The sequence below is a fragment of the Carcharhinus amblyrhynchos genome, chromosome 30 (assembly GCF_965287045.1).
Source record: "Carcharhinus amblyrhynchos chromosome 30, sCarAmb.v2.hapA, whole genome shotgun sequence".
Classification (NCBI taxonomy): Eukaryota; Metazoa; Chordata; class Chondrichthyes; order Carcharhiniformes; family Carcharhinidae; genus Carcharhinus; species Carcharhinus amblyrhynchos.
In genome coordinates, this window is record NC_137353.1 from 23,488,799 (window position 1) to 23,515,235 (window position 26,437).

Genomic DNA, 26,437 nt, shown 5'->3' on the forward strand with positions numbered 1-26,437 from the left:
TCTATGATTCTCTAAATAAAAGCTGCTGAGGAAGTCTCCTCTGAATTCGAAATGTATTACCTCCTGCACACCAGTCGTCAGTTTATGTATCAAACAAGAACACAGAAAGAGCAGGAAGTCACCCATAACAAGAGCAGTACATTGAGAAATGAGTTCACTTGTGAGACAATGGAGCTATTTCTCTTCATTACAGCTCGACAAACTATTCTAATATTCAGAGCACGGGGTGCAAAGAGCTCGGGCTAGTTTAATCCAAGGTAGAATTACTGAGCTTTATCTTTTCCAGGGATTGCTTAAGTGCTCCCTTGTTCAAAGCGAAACACTCTCACTTCGACAGCGCTTTCATTCAGTGCTGCTCATAGATAATCATTCATTTGTATTGGCCACTGTGCACCCACTGCTCAGAGCAGCCTGTCTATCTCCCGCCCCCACCCTCACTCCCCCTCCCAGCTTTCTTCATCTCGCCAGGATCATCCGTCTCTCGAGCAACTCAAAAAGACTCAACTCCCTCTCTTAAATCAAACAGGATCATTGTCAGACAGACACAAAGGCTTCGGCTCACTCTGACAGGGGAGGGAGTGCAGTTTCCAACGGGCGAACAAAAAAATAGCAGAGTGTTGCTTCCGGCTCCATAAACAGAGGCTGGAATATTTCGGCCGTTCGTGCCGGCGGGATTTCCCCATCCCGCCGCAATGGACGGAGATTTGGATTGTCACCGAATTCTGCATCTTTGCTGCAGCAGGAGCGAACGGGTAGTAAGATCATACCCAGACGGTGGAATTTTATCGGCAAGCCCGCCCTAGGCCACCGGTAACTCACCCTCTCTACCTCACGGTACAGCCGCACCGCTCCCTGGCGCCAGCTGCTGTGCAGTGTAACTCCAAACAATAACACTAACGATATTGCACAGAACACAGCCACCATCGATCAGGGTTTTATCCAAGTTGATCTAGGCTGGCACTGTGGGACGTGACGGAGCAGCTGAAGGATTCAAAACAGCCACAAGGTTTGTAAATCACCGTGGCACAGTGGGTTAGCACTGCTGCCTCACAGCGCCAGGGACCCGGGTTCGATGGGTCACTGTCTGTGTGGAGTCTGCACGTTATCCCCGTGTCTGCGTGGGTTTCCTCCAGGTGCTCCAGTTTCCTCCCACAGTCTGAAAGACGTGCTGGTTAGGGTGCATTGGCCGTGCTAAATTCTCCCTCAGTGAACCCGAACAGGCACCGGAGTGGGGTTACTAGGGGATTTTCACAGTAACTTCATTGCAGTGTTGATGTAAGCCTACTTGTGACATTAATAAATAAACTTTAACACACACACACACACACACACACACACACACACACACACACACACACACACACACACCCATATGCACACACACCCACACACCCACACACACCCCATATGCACACACACACACACACACACACACACACACACACACACACACACACACACACACACACACACACACCCATATGTGCATACATACACACACATATACACACATTCATACACACACACCTCCATATGCGCATACATACACACATACACACACATATACACACACATTCATACACACACACCTCCATATGCGCATACATACACACATACACACACATATACACACACATTCATACACACACACCTCCATATGCGCATACATACACACATACACACACATATACACACACATTCATACACACACACACCCATACGCACACACACACCCATATGCACACACACACACACACACACACACACACACACACACACACACACACACACACACCCGTATACACACACACACACATACATACACACACGTGTCACCTCTCTGTCGAAGTCCCATTGCCGGAACAGCTCGATGGCGAGTAGCAGGCTGATTTGGTGAAATTTCTTGGAGACGTTCAGGTACTTCTCCAGATCCCGCTTGGTCAGTGAGTTCAGCACTCGGCCGTCGACCAGGTGGTTGTGGAAGGCCTGTGAGTACTGCAGGAGGCCCACGTCATTCAGCCACGCCTTGGCGACCCAATGATGGTCCAGTTCTGAGGCCTTGGACAAGCTGGAGAGATAATAACTGGTTCAGACAGAAATACTATCAGCTTTGCTGCAATCACCCGGTGTGGAGTTAGATTGACATTGACTCAGCAACGTGAACAGGTTAGGGCAAAAAATAAAGCTCAGTGAGGTGTAACCAGCCTTCTGATTGGTTGCCTCCAATAGAGAATATAGGTCAAAGGTCATCAGTGTTTCCCACAATGCATTTCATGTGCTGTACAGGCAATGAAACATAGAAAATAGGAGCAGGAGTAGGCCATTCAGCCCTTTGAGCCTGCTCTGCCATTCAACATGTCCACTACGACTCTCACCAACTTTTACAGATGCGCCACAGAAAGCATCCCTTCCAGATGTATCACAGCTCGGTATGTCTCCTGCTTTGCTCAAGACCGCAAAGAACTACAAAAGGTTGTGAATGTAGCCCAATCCATCACACAAACCAGCCTCCCATCCATTGACTCTGTCTATACTTCCCGCTGCCTCGGCAAAGCAGTCAGCATAATTAAGGACCTCACGCACCCCGGACATTCTCTCTTCCGCTTTCTTCCATTGGAAAAAGGATACAAAAGTCTGAGGTCACGTACCAACCCACTCAAGAACAGCTTCTTCCCAGCTGCTGTCAGACTTTTGAATGGACTTACCTTGCAGTAAGTTGATCTTTCTCTACACCCTGGCTATGACTGTAACACTACATTCTGCACCTTCTCCTTTCCTTCTCTGTGAACAGTATGCTCTGTCTGTATAGTGCGCAAGAAACAATACTTTTCACTGTATATAATAATACATGTGACAATAATAAATCAAATCAAAAATGACTGGCACAGAGACATGGGATTAAAGTAGAAGCTGGGGATATCAGAAACAGATTTTAAAAATTACCTTAGAAAGATGTGACATTTGTGATTATGGAGAAATTTGACATTCTACAAGCATGAAGTTAGCTGGCTGGGGCCAGAGAGGTTTTTGCAGCAATATTTATGAACTGAATATACTATTAAAATCTGAATTACACAGTTTTCAACAAGGTGTACCTTTCACAAGGATTCTGGTGGTGAGACAGATCGTGGAAACGAACAAGTTATTGTCAGTATGGCGATAACTATTTGATTGGACTCTGAGAGGAACACCACAAATACATCATACAAATAAACATTGAATCACTGATGGAATTTGCACGTTTTACTGCCTGTTTTTGGACCTGGGAAGGTGCTGTCAGTGATGGAGGGATAATGACGCTGACAGTCGCACTGCCATTATCACAAACTCTCAGTCTTTAATTCAAAATGTAGGAATTAAATTTGTGATTGTCCACATTGAGCCAGTTTGGGCTGTTCTTCCCAGAGCCCTGCCATATCTGAATTCCCAGCCTGTGTGTGAGAGGCTGCTGGTCTCTGCTCACCCTTTCCCATTCTCAGCTTCTCGGTAATCCTCGATGGCCAGCCGTAGTTTTCGCCGGTGCATCGAGCTATTTACTCCCAAGCCCAACTCCAAATCGTCATCGTTCAGGCTTAACAAGACCTGGGACAGAAACAGGAACAGTCAGAACTGATACATGCACCAGGGATTTCACTGGAATACAGTGATCTCTGCACTGGAATACACATTGATCTCTGCACCGGAATACACACTGATCCCTGCACTGAAATACAGTGATCTCTGCACTGGAACATACACTGATCTCTGCACTGGAATACACATTGATCTCTGCACCGGAATACACACTGATCCCAGCACTGGAATACAGTGATCTCTGCACTGGAACATACACTGATCTCTGCACTGGAATACAGTGATCTCTGCACTGGAATATACACTGATCTCTGCACTGGAACATACACTGATCCCTGCACTGGAATACAGTGATCTCTGCACTGGAACATACACTGATCTCTGCACTGGAATGCAGTGATCTCTGCACTGGAACATACACTGATCTCTGCACCGGAACACACACTGATCTCTGCACTGGAACATACACTGATCTCTGCATTGGAATACAGTGATCTCTGCACTGGAACATACACTGATCTCTGCACTGGAATACAGTGATCTCCGCACTGGAACACACACACTGATCTCTGCACTGGAACACACACTGATCTCTGCTCTGATCTCTGCACTGGAACATACACTGATCTCTGCACTGGAACATACACTGATCTCTGCACTGGAACACACACTGATCTCTGCACTGGAACATACACTGATCCCTGCACTGGAATACAGTGATCTCTGCACTGGAACATACACTGATCTCTGCACTGGAATACAGTGATCTCTGCACTAGAACATACATTGATCCCTGCACTGGAACACACACTGATCTCTGCACTGGAACATACAGTGATTCCTGCACTGGAACACACACTGATCCCTGCACTGGAACATACACTGGTCTCTGCACTGGAATATACACTGATCCCTGCACTGGAATACACACTGTTCCCTGCAATGGAATACACACTGATCCCTGCACTGGAACATACACAGATCTCTGCACTGGAATACAGTGATCTCTGCTATGGAACACACACTGATCTCTGCACTGGAACACACGCTGATCCCTGCACTGGAACACATGTTCATCTCCGCACTGAAACACACACTAATATCCGCACTGGAGCCAAGGGGGACATCTCAGGTTAAGATGGGGCAAAGTTATTATCTAATGAAGTAATGAATTTAAATGGACCGATAGAAACTAAAACTCACCACACCGCCATGGGGGATTTGAAATTCCTGATTATCCATTAATTTATATTACCCAGAATTTATATTACCTCAGCAAGGAACTGTTATTGCAGCAGGAATGAGAGCCATGAAGCATCAGACTCTGTGAGAGAGAGGCAGGAGTGCAGTGATTGGGCTGTGGGAGTGCAGTGACCGGGCTGTGGGAGTGCAGTGACCAGTGCAGTGACCGGGCTGTAGGAGTGCAGTGACCGGGCTGTAGGAGTGCAGTGACCGGGCTGTAGGAGTGCAGTGACCGGGCTGTGGGGGTGCAGTGACCGGGCTGTGGGGGTGCAGTGACCGGGCTGTGGGGGTGCAGTGACCGGGCTGTGGGGGTGCAGTGACCGGGTTGTGGGGGTGCAGTGACCGGGCTGTGGGAGTGCAGTGACCGGGCTGTGGGAGTGCAGTGACCGGGCTGTAGGAGTGCAGTGACCGGGCTGTAGGAGTGCAGTGACCGGGCTGTGGGAGTGCAGTGACCGGGTTGTGGGAGTGCAGTGACCGGGTTGTGGGAGTGCAGTGACCGGGCTGTGGGAGTGCAGTGACCGGGCTGTGGGAGTGCAGTGACCGGGCTGTAGGAGTGCAGTGACCGGGCTGTAGGAGTGCAGTGACCGGGCTGTGGGAGTGCAGTGACCGGGCTGTGGGGGTGCAGTGACCGGGCTGTGGGAGTGCAGTGACCGGGCTGTGGGAGTGCAGTGACCAGGCTGTAGGAGTGCAGTGACCGGGCTGTGGGAGTGCAGTGACCGGGCTGTGGGGGTGCAGTGACCGGGCTGTGGGAGTGCAGTGACCGGGCTGTGGGAGTGCAGTGACCGGGCTGTGGGAGTGCAGTGACCGGGTTGTGGGAGTGCAGTGACCGGGCTGTGGGAGTGCAGTGACCGGGTTGTGGGAGTGCAGTGACCGGGCTGTGGGAGTGCAGTGACCGGGCTGTGGGGGTGCAGTGACCGGGCTGTGGGGGTGCAGTGACCGGGCTGTGGGGGTGCAGTGACCGGGTTGTGGGGGTGCAGTGACCGGGCTGTGGGGGTGCAGTGACCGGGCTGTGGGGGTGCAGTGACCGGGCTGTGGGGGTGCAGTGACCGGGCTGTGGGAGTGCAGTGACCGGGTTGTGGGGGTGCAGTGACCGGGCTGTGGGGGTGCAGTGACCGGGCTGTGGGAGTGCAGTGACCGGGCTGTGGGAGTGCAGTGACCGGGCTGTGGGAGTGCAGTGACCGGGCTGTGGGAGTGCAGTGACCGGGCTGTGGGGGTGCAGTGACCGGGCTGTGGGAGTGCAGTGACCGGGCTGTGGGAGTGCAGTGACTGGGTTGTGGGAGTGCAGTGACCGGGCTGTGGGAGTGCAGTGACCGGGCTGTGGGAGTGCAGTGACCGGGCTGTGGGGGTGCAGTGACCGGGCTGTGGGGGTGCAGTGACCGGGCTGTGGGAGTGCAGTGACCAGTGCAGTGACCGGGCTGTGGGGGTGCAGTGACCGGGCTGTGGGGGTGCAGTGACCGGGCTGTGGGGGTGCAGTGACCGGGCTGTGGGAGTGCAGTGACTGGGTTGTGGGGGTGCAGTGACCGGGCTGTGGGGGTGCAGTGACCAGGCTGTGGGGGTGCAGTGACCGGGCTGTGGGGGTGCTGTGTCTGGTTGTGGGGGTGCAGTGACCGGGATGTGGGGGTGCAGTGTCTGGTTGTGGGGGTGCAGTGACCGGCAGTTGAAGTGCTGCTCCTCTCCACCAGGTGTCTCAATAGCTCCAGATGTTGTGGTCAGTAACAGGGACTGGATAACCTCTGGATTTTAGATTCAATACACAACAACCTGAACCAATCGATTTGATCCTCAGGATAATGTTATCCAGCTGCCCCTTTTACAGAGTCCGATCCCACTCCCCGGTTCCCTCCCGCTCTCCACAGGTCAGTATTCCCCGCGGTGGGGACAGCTTGCCATTGGCCTCCGGTGGGATTTTCCAGCTGCGCCTTTAACACAGCTCGTCTGTCCCGCTGTCGGGGAGTTGGCTTTGGTGGGACTGGAATATTGAACCACTGGGAAGGGCTGGAGAATCCTGACCGCAGATTGTGCCAGGGCTATGGTTCCACACGATTGCCATTAATCTCCCAAGTGGATGGATGTGAACACAATGGAATGGTGACGGTACCGGAGGAGGCTGTTCGGCCCATCGAATCTAAGCTGACTCTTTGTTGAGCAAGCCCGTCAGTCACATCCCCATAGCCCTCTGAATGGTTAGTTCCCTCCATCCAATTTCCCCTTTCTCTAACATCTTCAATCTGTTTCACACCAGCCCCTGGCACCCTCCCACCCCCGGCACCCCCCTTGTCATGCCCCCCTGCTTATGGACCCCCTCTCACCGCACCCCTCCCACCTTCCCGCATCCCTACTCCCCTCCACACACACACACACACACACACACACACACAGACGCACATGCGCGCACACACACAGACACACACACACAGACACACGCACACACACACACACACACAGACGCACATGCGCGCACACACACAGACACACACACACAGACACACGCACACACACACACACACACAGACGCACATGCGCGCACACACACAGACACACACACACACACATACATACACACACACAGACACATACACACACACAGACAGACACCTACACACACATATACACACACACACACACACACACAGACGCACATGCGCACACACACACAGACACACACACACATACAGACACACACACACATACATACACACACACACACACACACACAGACACACACACAGACGCACATGCGCGCACACACACAGACACACACACACACACATACATACACACACACACACACAGACGCACATGCGCACACACACACAGACACACACACACATACAGACACACACACACATACACACACGCAGACAGACGCCCACACACACATATACACACACACAGACACACACCCACACATACAGACACACACATACAGACACACACACACATACAGACACACACACACAGACAGACACCTACACACACATACAGACACACACATACATACACACACACAGACAGACACCTACACACACATACAGACACACACATACATACACACACACAGACAGACACCTACACACACATACAGACACACACATACATACACACACACATAGACACACACACACACACACACACACAGACACACACACACACACGCACAGACACACGCACAGACACACGCGCACACACACACACATACACATACAGACACACACACACACCCTACACCATCAGTTGATGGGAGCAGCTGCTGCACTTTGCCAGCTCACACCCTGGGTTCGATGGTTTGAACAGGTTAAGGAGGTTGTGGTTTAAATGGTCGTCCACAGCCTGGTCTGGAACTGGGCCAACCATTCCCTGGGTTTTAAACATTAAACCTTTGCAACTGAGAGGCAAGAGACAGCAGTGACAAGAGAGGGAGCACTCACCCACTCACCCACTCACCCACTCACCCACTCACCCACTCACCCACTCACCCACTCACCCACCCTGACTACCCCACAGCACAGTGTAGGACGGAGAGAGGAAGTAATCACTGACCCTCAAACTCTCCCCCCCACCTTTCGTTCAGACTGCAGCCTTTATCTCTGGTAACTCAGGGTGAATCACAGCCCTGAGAATCAAAGAGGATAAAATATATCAGCTTCACACAAAGCCTGTTAATTGTACTAATGTTCACATTCCTGACTGTGTTTACATTTTATGTTAATTTATCAGTGTCACAGGCAGGCTAACATTAACACTGCAATGAAGTTACTGTGAAAATCCCCTAGTTGCCACATTCCAGTGCCTGTTCGGGTACACCGAGGGAGAATTTAGCATGGCCAATGCACCCTAACCAGCACGTCTTTCGGACTGTGGGAGGGAACCGGAACACCCGGACAAAACCCACGCAGACACGGAGAGAACATGCAGACTCCACACAGAGAGTGACCTGAGGCAGGAATCGAACCCGGGTCCCTGGCGCTGTGAGGCAGCAGTGCTAACCCACTGTGCCACCATGTGCCACTGCGCTATAGTCCACGTCTCCCCGAAATGCTTGACTCCTCCCTCTGTGGGCCAGGCCTGTCCCCATTCTCTGCAGCAGGGTAACCAGCAATTTATTCCAAGATTTGTGACAGATCCTGCTGACCGGAATATCCGAGCGATTCTCCCTCAGCGTTGGCCAGAGTGGAAAAGCCAGATAAATCAAAATAGAAGCAAGTGTGGGCAATCAGAGGCTGAGGAATACACTGCGATTGGAACAGATTCCTGAAGCATATACACTGGGGAGGATCATAATCCCAGTTATATGGTAAATATTCCGGCACTGATTCCGATTTTGTGCCCAGTGTCAATAGGCGAGTGATTAATGAGGCAGGCAATAGGATCATGGGTATTCAAATTGCCACGGCAACGGGACAATACAGCTTCAAACATAGCGCGGCCTAAGCTGACGGCCCAGCCCTTTTCAGGTAAGGTAGGCCCATCCCCAACGCCTCTGAGTCCTCAGGCGATGGCCACAGGCAACATCAGAAAACCCAGGCCTCGTTCCTGCCGACCCTTTACCAGGCCCTTCACCCATCCGCTAGAGACTGGGAAATGGAAGAAAGGGAAGTGGGAAGCAGAGGTCACAGAAATAATGGAGGATCTGAACTAGGTTTGGCTTTCAGCTAACCCGCTCCCCCCCTCCCCCCAACATCTGGAATGACAAATAATCCCTGGGAGGCAATGGGCCCCTTTATTAAAACACGGCCAAGTTTCAAAGACACACATGATCCTGATTTAACTACAGGTGGGGTAGGCCGTCTGGATAATGCAGGACTGTCAATCCTGGCAGAACACACACAGCCCTGCCCCCAGCTGTCAACCGTTCCAGATGTTGGGCCTCCACTGGTCTACGTTCCACACACCTATTGGAACGCTCTGGTCACGATGAACCCAAACATACGCGGGGTAATGGCGATGGGGCCTGGGTGAGATGTTCTGACAGAAGGTCGCAACAGACTTATGGGCTGAATGGCCTCCTTCTGCACTGCAGGAATTCTATGATTCTTCATTAGGACACACTGGGTTTGGATGTGGGGGGGCGGGGGTGTGGTGGTGGTGGTGGTGGTGGCGTTGGTGGTGGGGATTTCTGCCCGATTGACAGATACTCATATTCTTACCCTTCCACTTTTCACATTCTCCGTACAGGACTTGATATACATTGGCATTGCCATGACGACCTCCAGCCAGGCCTGCACGGTACCAGCTTTCCACTGGGACATGGGCATCGTCCTTGCAATCTCCACCTGCTGTAACCTGTCGAGCTGTTCGTCCCCCTCCGACAAGCTGAGGCTCAGGTGTGTGGGGCTGGACAGACTGTCAGAATCTGTAGGGAATCAAGAGCATTCATGTCAGAAACATCACATTTTCCTGTGTGTGATCCTTCTTGCTGCAAAACACAGTTCGTTTCTTTTCCTTTCCGGTTGTCAGGTGACAAACCAAGCAGAGGTTCACTGGTACAGGAGTAGGCCATTCGGCCCCGCGGGCCTGTTGACTCTTTCATTTAGATTAATTCTCACCAATACCTCAGCTCGCTACACTCACCGTGCTCCGAATCCCTTGATAACTTTACCTGATAAAGACATCTGCTGATCGGATCCATGGAGGTTTCAGTTCAGCTGCAGGATTCGCAGCCTCTCCGCAGACAGAGTTCTGGATTCCCGAATGATGTCGGTGTGACTCTCCGTATCCTCGCACAGATATATTCAAATTGGAATATTAACACTGATACTGAGGGGAGTGGGATATTAACACTGATACTGAGGGGAGTGGGATATTAACACTGATACTGAGGGGAGTGGGATATTAACACTGACACTGAGGGGAGTGGGATATTAACACTGATACTGAGGGGAGTGGGATATTAACACTGATACTGAGGGGAGTGGGATATTAACACTGACACTGAGGGGAGTGGGATATTAACACTGATACTGAGGGGAGTGGGATATTAACACTGATACTGAGGGGGGTGGGATATTAACACTGACACTGAGGGGAGTGGGATATTAACACTGATACTGAGGGGAGTGGGATATTAACACTGATACTGAGGGGAGTGGGATATTAACACTGATACTGAGGGGAGTGGGATATTAACACTGATACTGAGGGGAGTGGGATATTAACACTGATACTGAGGGGAGTGGGATATTAACACTGACACTGAGGGGAGTGGGATATTAACACTGATACTGAGGGGAGTGGGATATTAACAATGACACTGAGGGGAGTGGGATATTAACACTGATACTGAGGGGAGTGGGATATTAACACTGATACTGAGGGGAGTGGGATATTAACACTGATACTGAGGGGAGTGGGATATTAACACTGATACTGAGGGGAGTGGGATATTAACACTGATACTGAGGGGAGTGGGATATTAACACTGACACTGAGGGGAGTGGGATATTAACACTGATACTGAGGGGAGTGGGATATTAACACTGATACTGAGGGGGGTGGGATATTAACACTGATACTGAGGGGAGTGGGATATTAACACTGATACTGAGGGGAGTGGGATATTAACACTGATACTGAGGGGAGTGGGATATTAACACTGATACTGAGGGGAGTGGGATATTAACACTGATACTGAGGGGAGTGGGATATTAACACTGACACTGAGGGGAGTGGGATATTAACACTGATACTGAGGGGAGTGGGATATTAACACTGACACTGAGGGGAGTGGGATATTAACACTGATACTGAGGGGAGTGGGATATTAACACTGATACTGAGGGGGGTGGGATATTAACACTGACACTGAGGGGAGTGGGATATTAACACTGATACTGAGGGGAGTGGGATATTAACACTGATACTGAGGGGAGTGGGATATTAACACTGATACTGAGGGGAGTGGGATATTAACACTGATACTGAGGGGAGTGGGATATTAACACTGATACTGAGGGGAGTGGGATATTAACACTGACACTGAGGGGAGTGGGATATTAACACTGATACTGAGGGGAGTGGGATATTAACAATGACACTGAGGGGAGTGGGATATTAACACTGATACTGAGGGGAGTGGGATATTAACACTGATACTGAGGGGAGTGGGATATTAACACTGATACTGAGGGGAGTGGGATATTAACACTGATACTGAGGGGAGTGGGATATTAACACTGACACTGAGGGGAGTGGGATATTAACACTGATACTGAGGGGAGTGGGATATTAACAATGACACTGAGGGGAGTGGGATATTAACACTGATACTGAGGGGAGTGGGATATTAACACTGATACTGAGGGGAGTGGGATATTAACACTGATACTGAGGGGAGTGGGATATTAACACTGATACTGAAGGGGGTGGGATATTAACACTGACACTGAGGGGAGTGGGATATTAACACTGATACTGAGGGGAGTGGGATATTAACACTGATACTGAGGGGGGTGGGATATTAACACTGACACTGAGGGGAGTGGGATATTAACACTGATACTGAGGGGGGTGGGATATTAACACTGACACTGAGGGGGGTGGGATATTAACACTGACACTGAGGGGAGTGGGATATTAACACTGATACTGAGGGGAGTGGGATATTAACACTGACACTGAGGGGAGTGGGATATTAACACTGATACTGAGGGGAGTGGGATATTAACACTGACACTGAGAGGAGTGGGATATTAACACTGACACTGAGGGGAGTGGGATATTAACACGGATACTGAGGGGAGTGGGATATTAACACTGATACTGAGGGGAGTGGGATATTAACACTGATACTGAGGGGAGTGGGATATTAACACTGATACTGAGGGGAGTGGGATATTAACACTGACACTGAGGGGAGTGGGATATTAACACTGATACTGAGGGGAGTGGGATATTAACACTGATACTGAGGGGGGTGGGATATTAACACTGACACTGAGGGGAGTGGGATATTAACACTGATACTGAGGGGAGTGGGATATTAACACTGATACTGAGGGGAGTGGGATATTAACACTGATACTGAGGGGAGTGGGATATTAACACTGATACTGAGGGGAGTGGGATATTAACACTGATACTGAGGGGAGTGGGATATTAACACTGACACTGAGGGGAGTGGGATATTAACACTGATACTGAGGGGAGTGGGATATTAACAATGACACTGAGGGGAGTGGGATATTAACACTGATACTGAGGGGAGTGGGATATTAACACTGATACTGAGGGGAGTGGGATATTAACACTGATACTGAGGGGAGTGGGATATTAACACTGATACTGAGGGGAGTGGGATATTAACACTGACACTGAGGGGAGTGGGATATTAACACTGATACTGAGGGGAGTGGGATATTAACAATGACACTGAGGGGAGTGGGATATTAACACTGATACTGAGGGGAGTGGGATATTAACACTGATACTGAGGGGAGTGGGATATTAACACTGATACTGAGGGGAGTGGGATATTAACACTGATACTGAAGGGGGTGGGATATTAACACTGACACTGAGGGGAGTGGGATATTAACACTGATACTGAGGGGAGTGGGATATTAACACTGATACTGAGGGGGGTGGGATATTAACACTGACACTGAGGGGAGTGGGATATTAACACTGATACTGAGGGGGGTGGGATATTAACACTGACACTGAGGGGGGTGGGATATTAACACTGACACTGAGGGGAGTGGGATATTAACACTGATACTGAGGGGAGTGGGATATTAACACTGACACTGAGGGGAGTGGGATATTAACACTGATACTGAGGGGAGTGGGATATTAACACTGACACTGAGAGGAGTGGGATATTAACACTGACACTGAGGGGAGTGGGATATTAACACGGATACTGAGGGGAGTGGGATATTAACACTGATACTGAGGGGAGTGGGATATTAACACTGACACTGAGGGGAGTGGGATATTAACACTGATACTGAGGGGGGTGGGATATTAACACTGATACTGAGGGGAGTGGGATATTAACACTGACACTGAGGGGAGTGGGATATTAACACTGATACTGAGGGGAGTGGGATATTAACACTGATACTGAGGGGAGTGGGCTATTAACACTGATACTGAGGGGGGTGGGATATTAACACTGATACTGAGGGGAGTGGGATATTAACACTGACACTGAGGGGGGTGGGATATTAACACTGATACTGAGGGGAGTGGGATATTAACACTGATACTGAGGGGAGTGGGATATTAACACTGATACTGAGGGGAGTGGGATATTAACACTGATACTGAGGGGAGTGGGATATTAACACTGATACTGAGGGGGGTGGGATATTAACAGGGATATTGAGGGGAGTGGGATATTAACACTGATACTGAGGGGAGTGGGATATTAACACTGATACTGAGGGGAGTGGGATATTAACACTGATACTGAGGGGAGTGGGATATTAACACTGATACTGAGGGGAGTGGGATATTAACACTGATACTGAGGGGAGTGGGATATTAACACTGATACTGAGGGGAGTGGGATATTAACACTGATACTGAGGGGAGTGGGATATTAACACTGATACTGAGGGGAGTGGGATATTAACACTGATACTGAGCGGAGTGGGATATTAACACTGACATTGAGGGGAGTGGGATATTAACACTGACACTGAGGGGAGTGGGATATTAACACTGATACTGAGGGGAGTGGGATATTAACACTGATACTGAGGGGAGTGGGATATTAACACTGACACTGAGGGGAGTGGGATATTAACACTGATACTGAGGGGAGTGGGATATTAACACTGATACTGAGGGGAGTGGGATATTAACACTGACACTGAGGGGAGTGGGATATTAACACTGATACTGAGGGGAGTGGGATATTAACACTGATACTGAGGGGAGTGGGATATTAACACTGACACTGAGGGGAGTGGGATATTAACACTGATACTGAGGGGAGTGGGATATTAACACTGACACTGAGGGGAGTGGGATATTAACACTGACACTGAGGGGAGTGGGATATTAACACTGACACTGAGGGGAGTGGGATATTAACACTGATACTGAGGGGAGTGGGATATTAACACTGATACTGAGGGGAGTGGGATATTAACACTGATACTGCGGGGAGTGGGATATTAACAGGGATATTGAGGAGAGTGGGATATTAACAATATTATAAAGTGGGTATGGCTTCAATGAATAGACGTGATTGGGCACTATTTTGTGGTGTCACGTTGTCCCAATATGCTTTATAGCCAGTGATGAATTCTTTTAGGCTTGGCATCCTTGTAATGCAGGAATTACATCAGCAATGTGTACACAGCAAGCTGCCACTGCCAGCAATGTGTACACAGCAAGCTGCCACTGCCAGTAATGTGTACACAGCAAGCTGCCGCTGCCAGCAATGTGTACACAGCAAGCTGCCGCTGCCAGCAATGTGTACACAGCAAGCTGCCACTGCCAGTAATGTGTACACAGCAAGCTGCCGCTGCCAGCAATGTGTACACAGCAAGCTGCCGCTGCCAGCAATGTGTACACAGCAAGCTGCCACTGCCAGTAATGTGTACACAGCAAGCTGCCGCTGCCAGCAATGTGTACACAGCAAGCTGCCGCTGCCAGCAATGTGTACACAGCAAGCTGCCGCTGCCAGCAATGTGTACACAGCAAGATGTCACTGCCAGTAATGTGTACACAGCAAGCTGCCACTGCCAGCAATGTGTACACAGCAAGCTGCCGCTGCCAGCAATGTGTATACAGCAAGCTGCCGCTACCAGCAATGTGTACACAGCAAGCTGCCGCTGCCAGCAATGTGTATACAGCAAGCTGCCGCTGCCAGCAATGTGTATACAGCAAGCTGCCGCTGCCAGCAATGTGTACACAGCAAGCTGCCGCTGCCAGCAATGTGTACACAGCAAGCTGCCGCTGCCAGCAATGTGTACACAGCAAGATGTCACTGCCAGTAATGTGTACACAGCAAGCTGCCACTGCCAGCAATGTGTACACAGCAAGCTGCCGCTGCCAGCAATGTGTACACAGCAAGCTGCCGCTACCAGTAATGTGTACACAGCAAACTGCCGCTGCCAGCAATGTGTACACAGCAAGCTGCCACTGCCATTAATGTGTACACAGCAACTGCTGCTGCCAGTAATGTGTACACACAAGTTGGTAGTCATGATGTGAAGATGCTGGCATTGTACTGGGGTAAATGCAGTAAGAATTCTCACAACACCAGGTTAAAGTCCAGGGGCAGCGCTCCAAAAGCTAGTGGCGTTTGCTACCAGGTAAACCTGTTGGACTTTAACCTGGTGTTATGAGACTTCTGTGTACTCACAAGCTGCCAGCAATATGTACACAGCAACTGCCGCTGTCAGAATGTGTACACATCAACTGCCGCTGCCACAATGTGTACACAGCAACTGCCGCTGCCAGAATGTGTACACATCAACTGCCGCTGCCAGAATGTGTACACAGTAACTGCCGCTGCCAGCCAATATTCTAACCATCTGACGAGAGGTTGTGTGATGATGTGGATTGAAGGCTAGATATTGGTTAGGACATTAGGTGAGCACTCTTCAACCTGATCCTGTGGCATCTCTCCGCAGATTCAGCCTGTCCTTCTCAAGCTATCCTCAGCATTTAGTTCCCAGCTGTCGTGTTTTGGGATGGAGTATTTCAGATATGAAGAGAGGTTGGATAAGCTTGGGTTGTTTTCATTGGAGCAGAGAAGACTGAGGGGCGACCGGATCGAGGTGAACAAGATTATGAGAGACAAGGACGGAGTGGATAGGCAGGAGCTGTTCCCCTCAGCTGAAGGGTCAGTATGAGGGGACATCGCTTCAAGGTGAGGGGCTGGAGGTTTCGAGGGGATGTAAGGGAAAACCTTTTTACCCAGAGGGTGGTGACTGGGAGGGTGGTGGGGGTGGGTTGCCTCACATCCTTTGAAAAGTACCTGGATGAGCACTCGGCACGTCATAACATTCAGGGCTATGGGACCAAGTGCTGGATGAGGTGGGAGGTCAGGTTTTTTGTGTGTTGGTGCTGACTCAATGGGCCGAAGGGCCTCTTCCATGCTGTGTGATTCTATGATGTCCTCAATGATGTTGGGTGCCAAGGTCTCCATGAGGCAGGAAGCCATCACCTCCTGAGGGGATGCAGGGAGCCGTGACCCTTGCAGCTTCTGCTCTGCCCCTTACCACCTGGTCTTGCAAGAGGGAGCGCAGAATATCAGTGATTGCGATGCCCACTGTCTGGGTGGCGTGTCTGCCCACTGCTGAAGGTGTGTGGAAATAGTGTGAGGCTGGCAGCATGGGTAGGTGTGTGTGAGGGTGAGATGGAGTCTTTGGACGTTAGAGCTCAATCCTGAGGGATTGTTGGTGAGTGAGTGATGAGGGTTGTGCAGTGTGTTTAGCAGCAAGGAATGGTGGGCAGAGGATGGCATCGGGAAGATGTATTCACTAACCTTGGCCAGCAGCACGAGGTCATTGGACTTCTTGCTGCCAGAACCTCAGATCCAGATGCCAGGAATTGAACCTCTTGGAACCTTCTCCCCATCCCTCTGTCATACAGTCATACTCATTGAGGTTTACATCATGGCCCAACTTGTCCATGCAGCTCTTTTTTTTTAATCCCCTAAACTAATCCCAATTGCCCACATTTGTCCCATATCCCTCCATACCCATGTCACTATCTAAATGCTATTTAAAAGATAAAATTGTAGCTGCCTCTATTACTACCTCTGGCAGCTTGTTCCAGACACTCACCACCCTCTGTGTGAAAAAATTGCCCCTCTGGACACTTTTGTATCTCTCCCCTCTTACTTACACCTATGCCCTCTAGTTTTAGACTCCCTTACCTTTGGGAAAAGATACTGATTATCCACCTTGTCTATGCCCCTCATTATTTTCTAGACCTCTATAAGGTCACCCCTCAGCTTCCTACGCCCCAGAGAAAAATGTCCCAGTCTATTCAACCTCTCCTTATAACTCAATCCATCAAGTCCTGGTAGCATCCTAATAAATCTTTTCTGCAGTCTTCCTAGTTTAATAATATCCTTTCTATAATAGGGTGACCAGAACTGTACACAGTATTCCAAGTGTGGCCTTACCAATGTCTTGTACAACTTCAACAAGACGTCCCAACTCCTGTATTCAATGTTCAGGCTGATGAAACCAAGCACGCTGACTACCTTCTTCACCACTCTGTCCACCTGTGACTCCACTTTCAAGGAGCTATGAACATGTGCCCCTAGATCTCTTTGTTCTGTAACCCTCCCCAACGCCCTACCATTAACTGAGTAAATCCTGCCCTGGTTCAATCTACCAAAATGCATCACCTCACATTTGTCTAAATTAAACTCCATCTGGCATTCGTCAGCTCACTGGCCCAATTGATCAAGATCCCGCTGTAATTGGAGATAACTTTCTTCACTGTTTGCTATGCCATCAATCTTGGTGTCATCTGCAAACTTACTAACCATGACCCCTATATTCTCATCCAAATCATTAATATAAATGACAAATAACAGTGGACCCAGCACTGATCCCTGAGGCACACCGTTGGTCACAGTTTGAGAAACAACTCTCTACAACCACACTCTGGCTTTTGTCAAGAAGCCAATTTTGTATCCATTTAGATACTTCACCCTGGATCCCATGAGAATTAACTTTATGCAACAACCCACCATGCGGTACCTTGTCAAAGGCAAGGGTGACCTTGGGATCAGGGTGCCTCTGCTCCTCTCCATCTGCACCATGAAGATTGCGGTACAATCTTCCCTGTTTGATATTGCAGCAATAGTATTCAGCATCTTATAACTCAGTACAGCGCCCTTTCCAGAGGGACAGACTGTCTTTAAAAAGGGGAAGCTGCCCGCAGAACTTTCTATTCACACGACACAGTCAACCAGATAAGAAGGTATCTTTCACTTGGCGTTCTACCCCTACCTTGAAGTTCACAGGCAAGTCACAAATCATCACATCTGCGCGCTTGGATAACACTGCTGGCATATTTTTTCCTTCAGGGTTGCATTTTTGTGGAGTCAGGGTGACTCCAAAAAGCATTAAACATGCTGGATTTGGATAATATTTTCGCCAGCAGGGTAAGGGGGATGGAAAACAAATGCACTGGCTTGTTTAATAATGAGTGCTGGTTTAAAAACAGGTTCCATTTCGGTTGTTCCAAGGAACTTAAACTGCAGGCCAGGAGTCGAAAATCATCGAAGAGATGCAACCAATCTTACAGGGTGGATAAGGTCTATTTAAGTGTCATAATTCAAAGTTATTTAAATTCCCTGCCCTTTATTAACTAAAAGAACAGGCAGCATTTGTCAATTCGACTAAAAGAAATGCACATTGTTGGGGTAGTTTGATTAACAGGCCATCTGGTTCAACTTAGAAAAAGACATTTCAGTTGCAAAAGACTTCATTGTTGATATTTCCCTAGTGATTTTATTAGAGCTGAGCCCATTTTATGAATGCTTGCCTGGCTTCCAAATTGTCCAAAACTTCTTATCCCAGCAAAGAGGCTGAGGTTGCATTTCGATTGACAGTTTTAGGGGGCTATTGAAGGATTAGCTGCCTTTGATGTGATTACTGAATAGAAGCTGGTTTATTTTTGTAATGCATTAACCATTTGAGTGGATTTCTCATACAGGTTTGCCTGTATGAGAATTTCATTTCTGCGTGTATGAGTGAGAACTATATTAGCTAGTTAGAAGTTAATTATTTTAAATCTCCACATAGCTCCTGAGATGTGCCCATAGTGGACACTGAGTGAGTGGCTAAGGAGCTGGTGGGGGGGGTGGTTATGAGGTGGCGTGAGGAGCATTGGAGTGTTGTGAGATGGTGAGGAGGTATTTGAATGGGTGGGGTGTGAAGGGTCAGGGTCTTTGATAAAACTAAGGCTGTTTGCATTCAGATTATAGCCCCTGTTCAGGGAGACGCTGAGCAATGAGATCTTATTAGTGTGTGCCGTTATCACACAGCAACACTGCTCATGTCACATGTTAATTAAGAACTGAAAATACCACTTAACAGCATTCTAAAAATATATTATTCATATTTTAATTAAGTTCTTGATTTAAATCCACATCCCAGCCAAGAAAGCCTCAGCAGATCACCCTGAGTCTGTGCTGCAGAAACAGACATCAGATGCTATCCATCAAGCTAATCTTTCTCCTTCTGTACCAAAACGCCAATCAGAAAATTCTTACAGGAAAAGGCCATTCAGCCCATTGAGTGACTTTCCAGCACAGCATCCCACTCAGACCATAACCCAACATATTCACCCTACTCATACCTGCCCCCCACAAAGTGGGATACTGAGGGGCAATTTGGCATGGCCAATTCACCTAACCTGGACATAGAATCCTTACAGCACAGAAGGAGCCTAAACCAACAACTATCCCACTCAGGCCCTACCCTCTTAACCCCATGTATTTACGCTGCTAACACCGCCCCCCCCCGCCCCCCCCACCCCCCAACACCAAGGGGCAATTTAGCCAATCCACCTGTTTAGAGTCTGGGAGGAAACTGGAGCACCCGGAGGAAACCCATGCGGATACAGGGAGAACATGCAAACTCCGCACAGACAGTGACTCAAGGCCGGAATCGAACCCGGGACCCTGGCGCTGTGAGACAGCAGTGCTAACCACTCCATCACCGAGCAGTCCACGGCTTTTCCCAAAAGCAGCTCAGGTCCATTTTATATCTGCCGAATATTTAATTTAATTTCTGGGTTCCATTCAATACATTTCTATTCTAAACATTGAACACCAGTATCTGGCCCTGAGCTCTGGTTTATTAGATTCACTCTGAATGTCATGCTAATTATTGGGAGTGTGTTTGGATGGATTGGATTACAAAGCAGCCAATTGGAAAGCCCAGCTTGGAGGGAGCATGTGTGTGGGTGTGTTTCCACATGCATGTCTGCCTACGTATGTGTGTGTGTGCATTTACACGTGTATGTATGCCTATGTTTGCATCTGTCTGTGTATGTATGTTGAAGCGTGTATGTGTGTGTGTCTGTGCATGTATTCCACCTGTCAATATGTGTAGGTGGGTTTATGTCAATGCGTGTGTATCTGTGCATGTATTCATGTGTCTGTGTGTGCGTGTCTCTATGTATCTGTCTGTGTCTGTCTGTCTGTCTGTGTCTGTCCATGTGTGTCTGTCTGTAAGTGTCCATTTATAGCTATCTGTCTACGTCTGTCTGTCTGTGTGTGTCTGTCTGTGAGTGTCTGTCTATGTGTGTGTCTGTCTGTGTGTGCCTGTCTGTGAGTGGCTGTCTATGTGTGTCTGTCTGTATGTGTCAGTGTGTGTGTCTGTCTGTGTGTATCTGTCTGTTTGTGTGTGTGCCTGTGTGTGTATGTGCATGTGTACGTGTATGTGTGTATATCTGTCTGTGTGCATCTGTCTATGTGTGTGACTGTGTGTGTCTGTAGGTGTGTCAGTGTCTGTCTGTCTGTTTGTGTCTGTCTGTCTGTGTGTGTGTCTGTGTGTGTCCTGTTTGTGTGTGTGTGTGTGTTTGTGTCTGTGTATGTCTGTCTGTGTGCATCTGTCTGTGTGTGTGACTGTGTGTGTCTGTGGGTGTGTCAGTGTGTGTCTGTCTGTTTGTCTGTGTCTGTGTGTGCGTGTGTGTGTGCGTGCGTGTGAGTGTGTGTCAGTGTGTGTGTGTGAGTGAGTGTGTGTGTGTGTGTGTGTGAGTGTGTGTGTGTGTGAGTGAGTGAGTGTGTGTGTGTGTGAGTGAGTGTGTGTGTGAGTGTGTGTGTGTGAGTGTGTGTGTGTGTGAGTGAGTGAGTGTGTGTGTGAGTGAGTGTGTGTGTGTGTGAGTGAGTGTGTGTGTGTGTGAGTGAGTGTGTGTTTGTGTGTGTGTGTGTTGATCAGGTCGCTGTGACTGTGATGTCTTCCAGCAACAAACGGCTTGCCGATGGTTTTGAAATAAAATGGAGTTTGGGACAGGTTACAGAAGCCAATCAGCAGCAGTCGATCTGTACACTGGGCGATAGAGGCTTACACCATCAGAGGACGAGGGACATAAAGCACAGAGACTTCTCAAATCCTGCTTTAATGCTGAGGTTACAATGTCAGTGAGAATACCAGCACTTATTGATGGTATGTGAGAATCACACGAGTGGGATCTGACTACAAATTCTATTCACTGCCAGTGAGTACAAGTTGGGTTTTATATCCACGCTGCTTGTGAAACAGATATAAGTCATCAGGATCAGAGTGGGCCAGGGGAGAGAGAGCAGCAGCAATAGCAGTCAGGAAGCAGGGAGGATTAATATCTTTCACAATTACAGAGCGATGAATTCAGAGGACAGATTTGGCATGAGGCTGGGGGGTTTTCTGTCACAGAACAGTGCCCTTCCGAAGCGTCTGCTGACAATCCACACTCACAATCAGACACATCCCCGACACACAGTCACACTGCTCATAATCAGACACATCCCCGACACACAGTCACACTGCTCACAATCAGACACATCCCCGACACACAGTCACACTGCTCACAATCAGACACATCCCCAACACACAGTCACACTGCTCACAATCAGACACATCTCTGACACACAGTCACACTGCTCACAATCAGACACAACTCTGACACACAGTCACACTGCTCACAATCAGATACATCCCCGACACACAGTCACACTGCTCACAATCAGACACATCTCTGACACAGAGTCACACTGCTCACAATCAGACACATCTCTGACACAGAGTCACACTGCTCACAATCAGACACATCTCTAACACACAGTCACACTGCTCACAATCAGATACATCCCCGACACACAGTCACACTGCTCACAATCAGACACATCTCTGACACACAGTCACACTGCTCACAATCAGATACATCCCCGACACACAGTCACACTGCTCACAATCAGACACAACTCTGACACACAGTCACACTGCTCACAATCAGATACATCCCCGACACACAGTCACACTGCTCACAATCAGACACATCTCTGACACAGAGTCACACTGCTCACAATCGGACACATCTCTGACACAGAGTCACACTGCTCACAATCAGACACATCTCTGATACACAGTCACACTGCTCACAATCAGATACATCCCCGACACACAGTCACACTGCTCACAATCAGACACATCTCTGACACACGTCACACTGCTCACAATCAGGCACATCCCTGACACAGAGTCACACTGCTCACAATCAGACACATCTCTGACACACAGTCACACTGCTCACAATCAGACACATCTCTAACACACAGTCACACTGCTCACAATCAGACACATCTCTGACACACAGTCACACTGCTCACAATCAGGCACATCCCTGACACAGAGTCACACTGCTCACAATCAGACACATCCCCGACACAGTCACACTGCTCACAATCAGACACATCTCTGACACACAGTCACACTGCTCACAATCAGACACATCTCTGACACACAGTCACACTGCTCACAATCAGGCACATCCCTGACACACAGTCACACTGCTCAGACAGAGTTTCAGGAATATAATTAAGAGCCTCAGGGTTGTCAACAATACATCACTGTACAAGTTTTTAAAATAGGTTTATCCAAGACTGAATTAATTTGTATTTCTCAGCTGTGACAGTCATTTTATCTAATGCTTAGGGGAAAATATATTATTAAAGAATATTATTTTTTGCTGCTTGTATCAGGATGTTCCAGACTGTCAGAAACACAACTACTATGTGGGAGCACAGTTTGTTGAGGTTAGTCAGCACATGTTCTACCCAGATACAAAATAGCTTGGACGACTGTGTGTTTAGAACTCATCTCTGTGGCGAAAGCTTCTCATCTCCAAGGACACATCCAAGAGCTTTGTCCTCGTCTGAGAGCTTTCTTGAGCAAGATGCAGCACAACCCCAGCGAGGGAAGGAAGCAGTGCTGGATCTGCTTTTAAGGAACTGAGTGGAGAAAGTGAGGTGTGGTTGAGTGGTGGGGGGAGCATTTGGGAAACAGTGATCACAATATAATTAATTGTGGGGAAAAGGACAAGCAGCATTCAAATGTGAAAATACCCAACCAGTGAAGGGATAATTCCTGAGAGTTGGAAAGGGGTTTTGGCCTGGGGAAAATTTAAAAGACAAAGCATGTTTGACTAAACTGACTGGTTGTTTGATGAAGTGACAAGAGAGGGTTGATGAGGATAATACAGTTGATTTTGAATGTACAAACTTACAAAAGTTTTAGAAAAGGTACCATGTATTATTCTTGTCAACAAAATTGAAGCCATTATGAGTTAAGAGGTAGTGTTGCAGGAATAAGAAATTAATTAAATAAGGAGCACAAGAGCAGGAGATCACAAGAAATAGGAGAAGGGTTGGTTACTCCATATTGCCCATCGAGCCTGCTCTGCCGTTCAATATGATCATGGCTGATCTTCTTCCTTGCTGTCCCCATATCCCTTCATTCCTGAGAGACCCAAAGCAGACAGAAAGCAGGTTATTCATGAACTGCCTTTGTTTGCACAAGAGGGAAATATGCAAGGTGTTTCTTATGCAAGGTGTTTCTCAGTTGTCAGTGTTGGGACCACACTCATTTAGATGGATATTCTGCATTGGGCGACACGGTGGCACAGTGGTTAGCACTGCTGCCTCACAGCGCCAGGATCCCGGGTTCAGTTCCGGCCTCGGATCACTGTCTGTGTGGAGTCTGCACATTCTCCCTGTGTCTGCGTGGGTTTCCTTTGGGTGCTCCGGTTTCCTCTCATAGTCCTAAGATGTGAGGGTTAGTTAGGTTGATTGGCCATGATAAATTGCCCTTAGTGTCAGGGGGATTGGTGTGGTAAGTATGTGGGGTTATGGGGTAGGGCCTGGGTGGGATTGTGGTTGGTGCAGACTCGATGGGTCAAATGGCCTCCTTCTGCACTGTAGGGATTCTATGATTCTATTAAATCCATCGAATCCCAACAATACAGAAGGAGGCCATTTGGCCCATCGAGTCTGCACCGACTCTCTCACAGAGCATCTGCCCCAGACCTTTTCTTCAACCCTATCCCTGTAACCCCATACACGGGTAATCCATCTAACGTACACATCCTAGGACACTAAGGGGCAATTTAACATGGCCAATCCACCTAACCTGCACATCTTTGGATTGTGGGAGGAAACCGGAGCACCCGGAGGAAACTCACGCAGACACAAAGTGAACTCCACACAGACAGTGAATTGAATCTGGGTCCCTGGTGCTGCGAGGCAGTCGTGCTAATCACTGTGCCACTGTGTCACCTTTATATGCTTTCATTTCCCTGTTTGCAGTTAGCACAGAACTCAGAGAAGCAGCAAACAGGGAGGGCAACAATAACAGACCTCAGGAGGATACAGCCAGGCTGGTGAATTAGGCAAAGAGATGGTAGACGAAATTTAGTGGACAATAAGGTGGAGGGGTTAAATTTTGGTGGGCGGAATTAGCAGAGACAATGTAAACCAAATGGTACGATCTAAGAGCGGGTGCAAGCACTGAACGATCTAAGGGTGTATTTGATTAGGTTGTTCGAAGATGGTGAGACAAGTCAAGACGGATGTGAAGAACATCCATGGAAAGTCTGGCTCGATAACAGAGTAAGAAGTCTCACAACACCAGATTTTGCCTGGGCTTGCAAAATCTTACTAACTGTGGGGGGAGACAATGCACATCTCTTTAACCTGTGCTTGGCCCTCTCTCCACTCACATTATTACAGATAATGTGATTACCTGTAAAGACTCGCATTCCAATCTTGTAAATTGAGTTTGTGTCTATATATGCCCCGTTTGTGAACACAACTCTCACTCACCTGATGAAGGGGCAGTGCTCCGAAAGCTTGTGCTGCCAATTAAACCCGTTGGACTTTAACCCGGTGTTGTGAGACTGGTTACTGTGCTTACCCCCAGTCCAACACTGGCATCTCCACATTCTTAATAATAGAGGCACAGGGAACTACAGCAGGGAAGTTACGCCGAACCTAATTAAAGCACTGGTTAGGCCCAGGCTGGGGCAAGAGGGGCAATTCTGGGCATCATATTTCAGGAAGGGTCTTAGAGAGGGTGCAAATTTACTAGAATGGTACCAGGGATGGGGAGGGGGCTTGAGTTTTGTGCAGAGGCCGGAGGAGCTGGTATTGACTCCTCTAAGCAGAGAGGGTCAAAGGGAGATTTGACAGAGGTCAAAATTATGAAGAGCTTTGCTAGAATAAATCAGATCAAATTGGCAGAAAGGCACAGATTTTAACTGACAAGAGAATCAGAGGCCATATAAATATAAATGTTTTTGTACACAGCAATCGTTACGATCTGGAATACACTGCCAGGACGGATGGTGCAATCTGAGTTAAGAACCACTATCAGAAGGGAGCTGGATAAAGGTTTGAAGGGGGATAATGGTCAAGGACGTGGTGACGGAACGGTGGGAGGGGATGCAAATAATTGGATGGATCTTTCAGCCAGCACAGGCACAATGGGCCGAATGGTCTGCTCTCTGATTCGAGTGCTGAGCCCAATGACGCGCTCTGAACACGAACCTTGCCCGAGGTGAGAAACTCAGCGCTGAAGCTCGGGCCTTCTGGTCCATGTTGTTCAGAGTTACCACCAAACGATGCATTCACTCAACTGAGCCATTACCACGGAGCTGT

The 26,437-nt window shown here is 48.7% G+C and overlaps 1 protein-coding gene across 5 annotated transcripts in view; it reads right to left on the minus strand.

Moving 5' to 3' along the window:
- kazna (kazrin, periplakin interacting protein a) overlaps window positions 1-26,437 on the minus strand; it is a 610,507-nt gene that overhangs the window by 41,464 nt on the left and 542,606 nt on the right. For all 5 annotated transcript variants that reach the window (XM_080214942.1, XM_080214943.1, XM_080214944.1 and 2 more), the window contains 3 exons: window positions 9,963-10,168; window positions 3,464-3,582; window positions 1,837-2,068 (listed from right to left, as the gene is read on the minus strand). In XM_080214942.1, coding sequence (XP_080071068.1) covers window positions 1,837-2,068; window positions 3,464-3,582; window positions 9,963-10,168 — 557 coding nt within the window. The remainder of the gene's footprint in view (window positions 1-1,836; window positions 2,069-3,463; window positions 3,583-9,962; window positions 10,169-26,437) is intronic.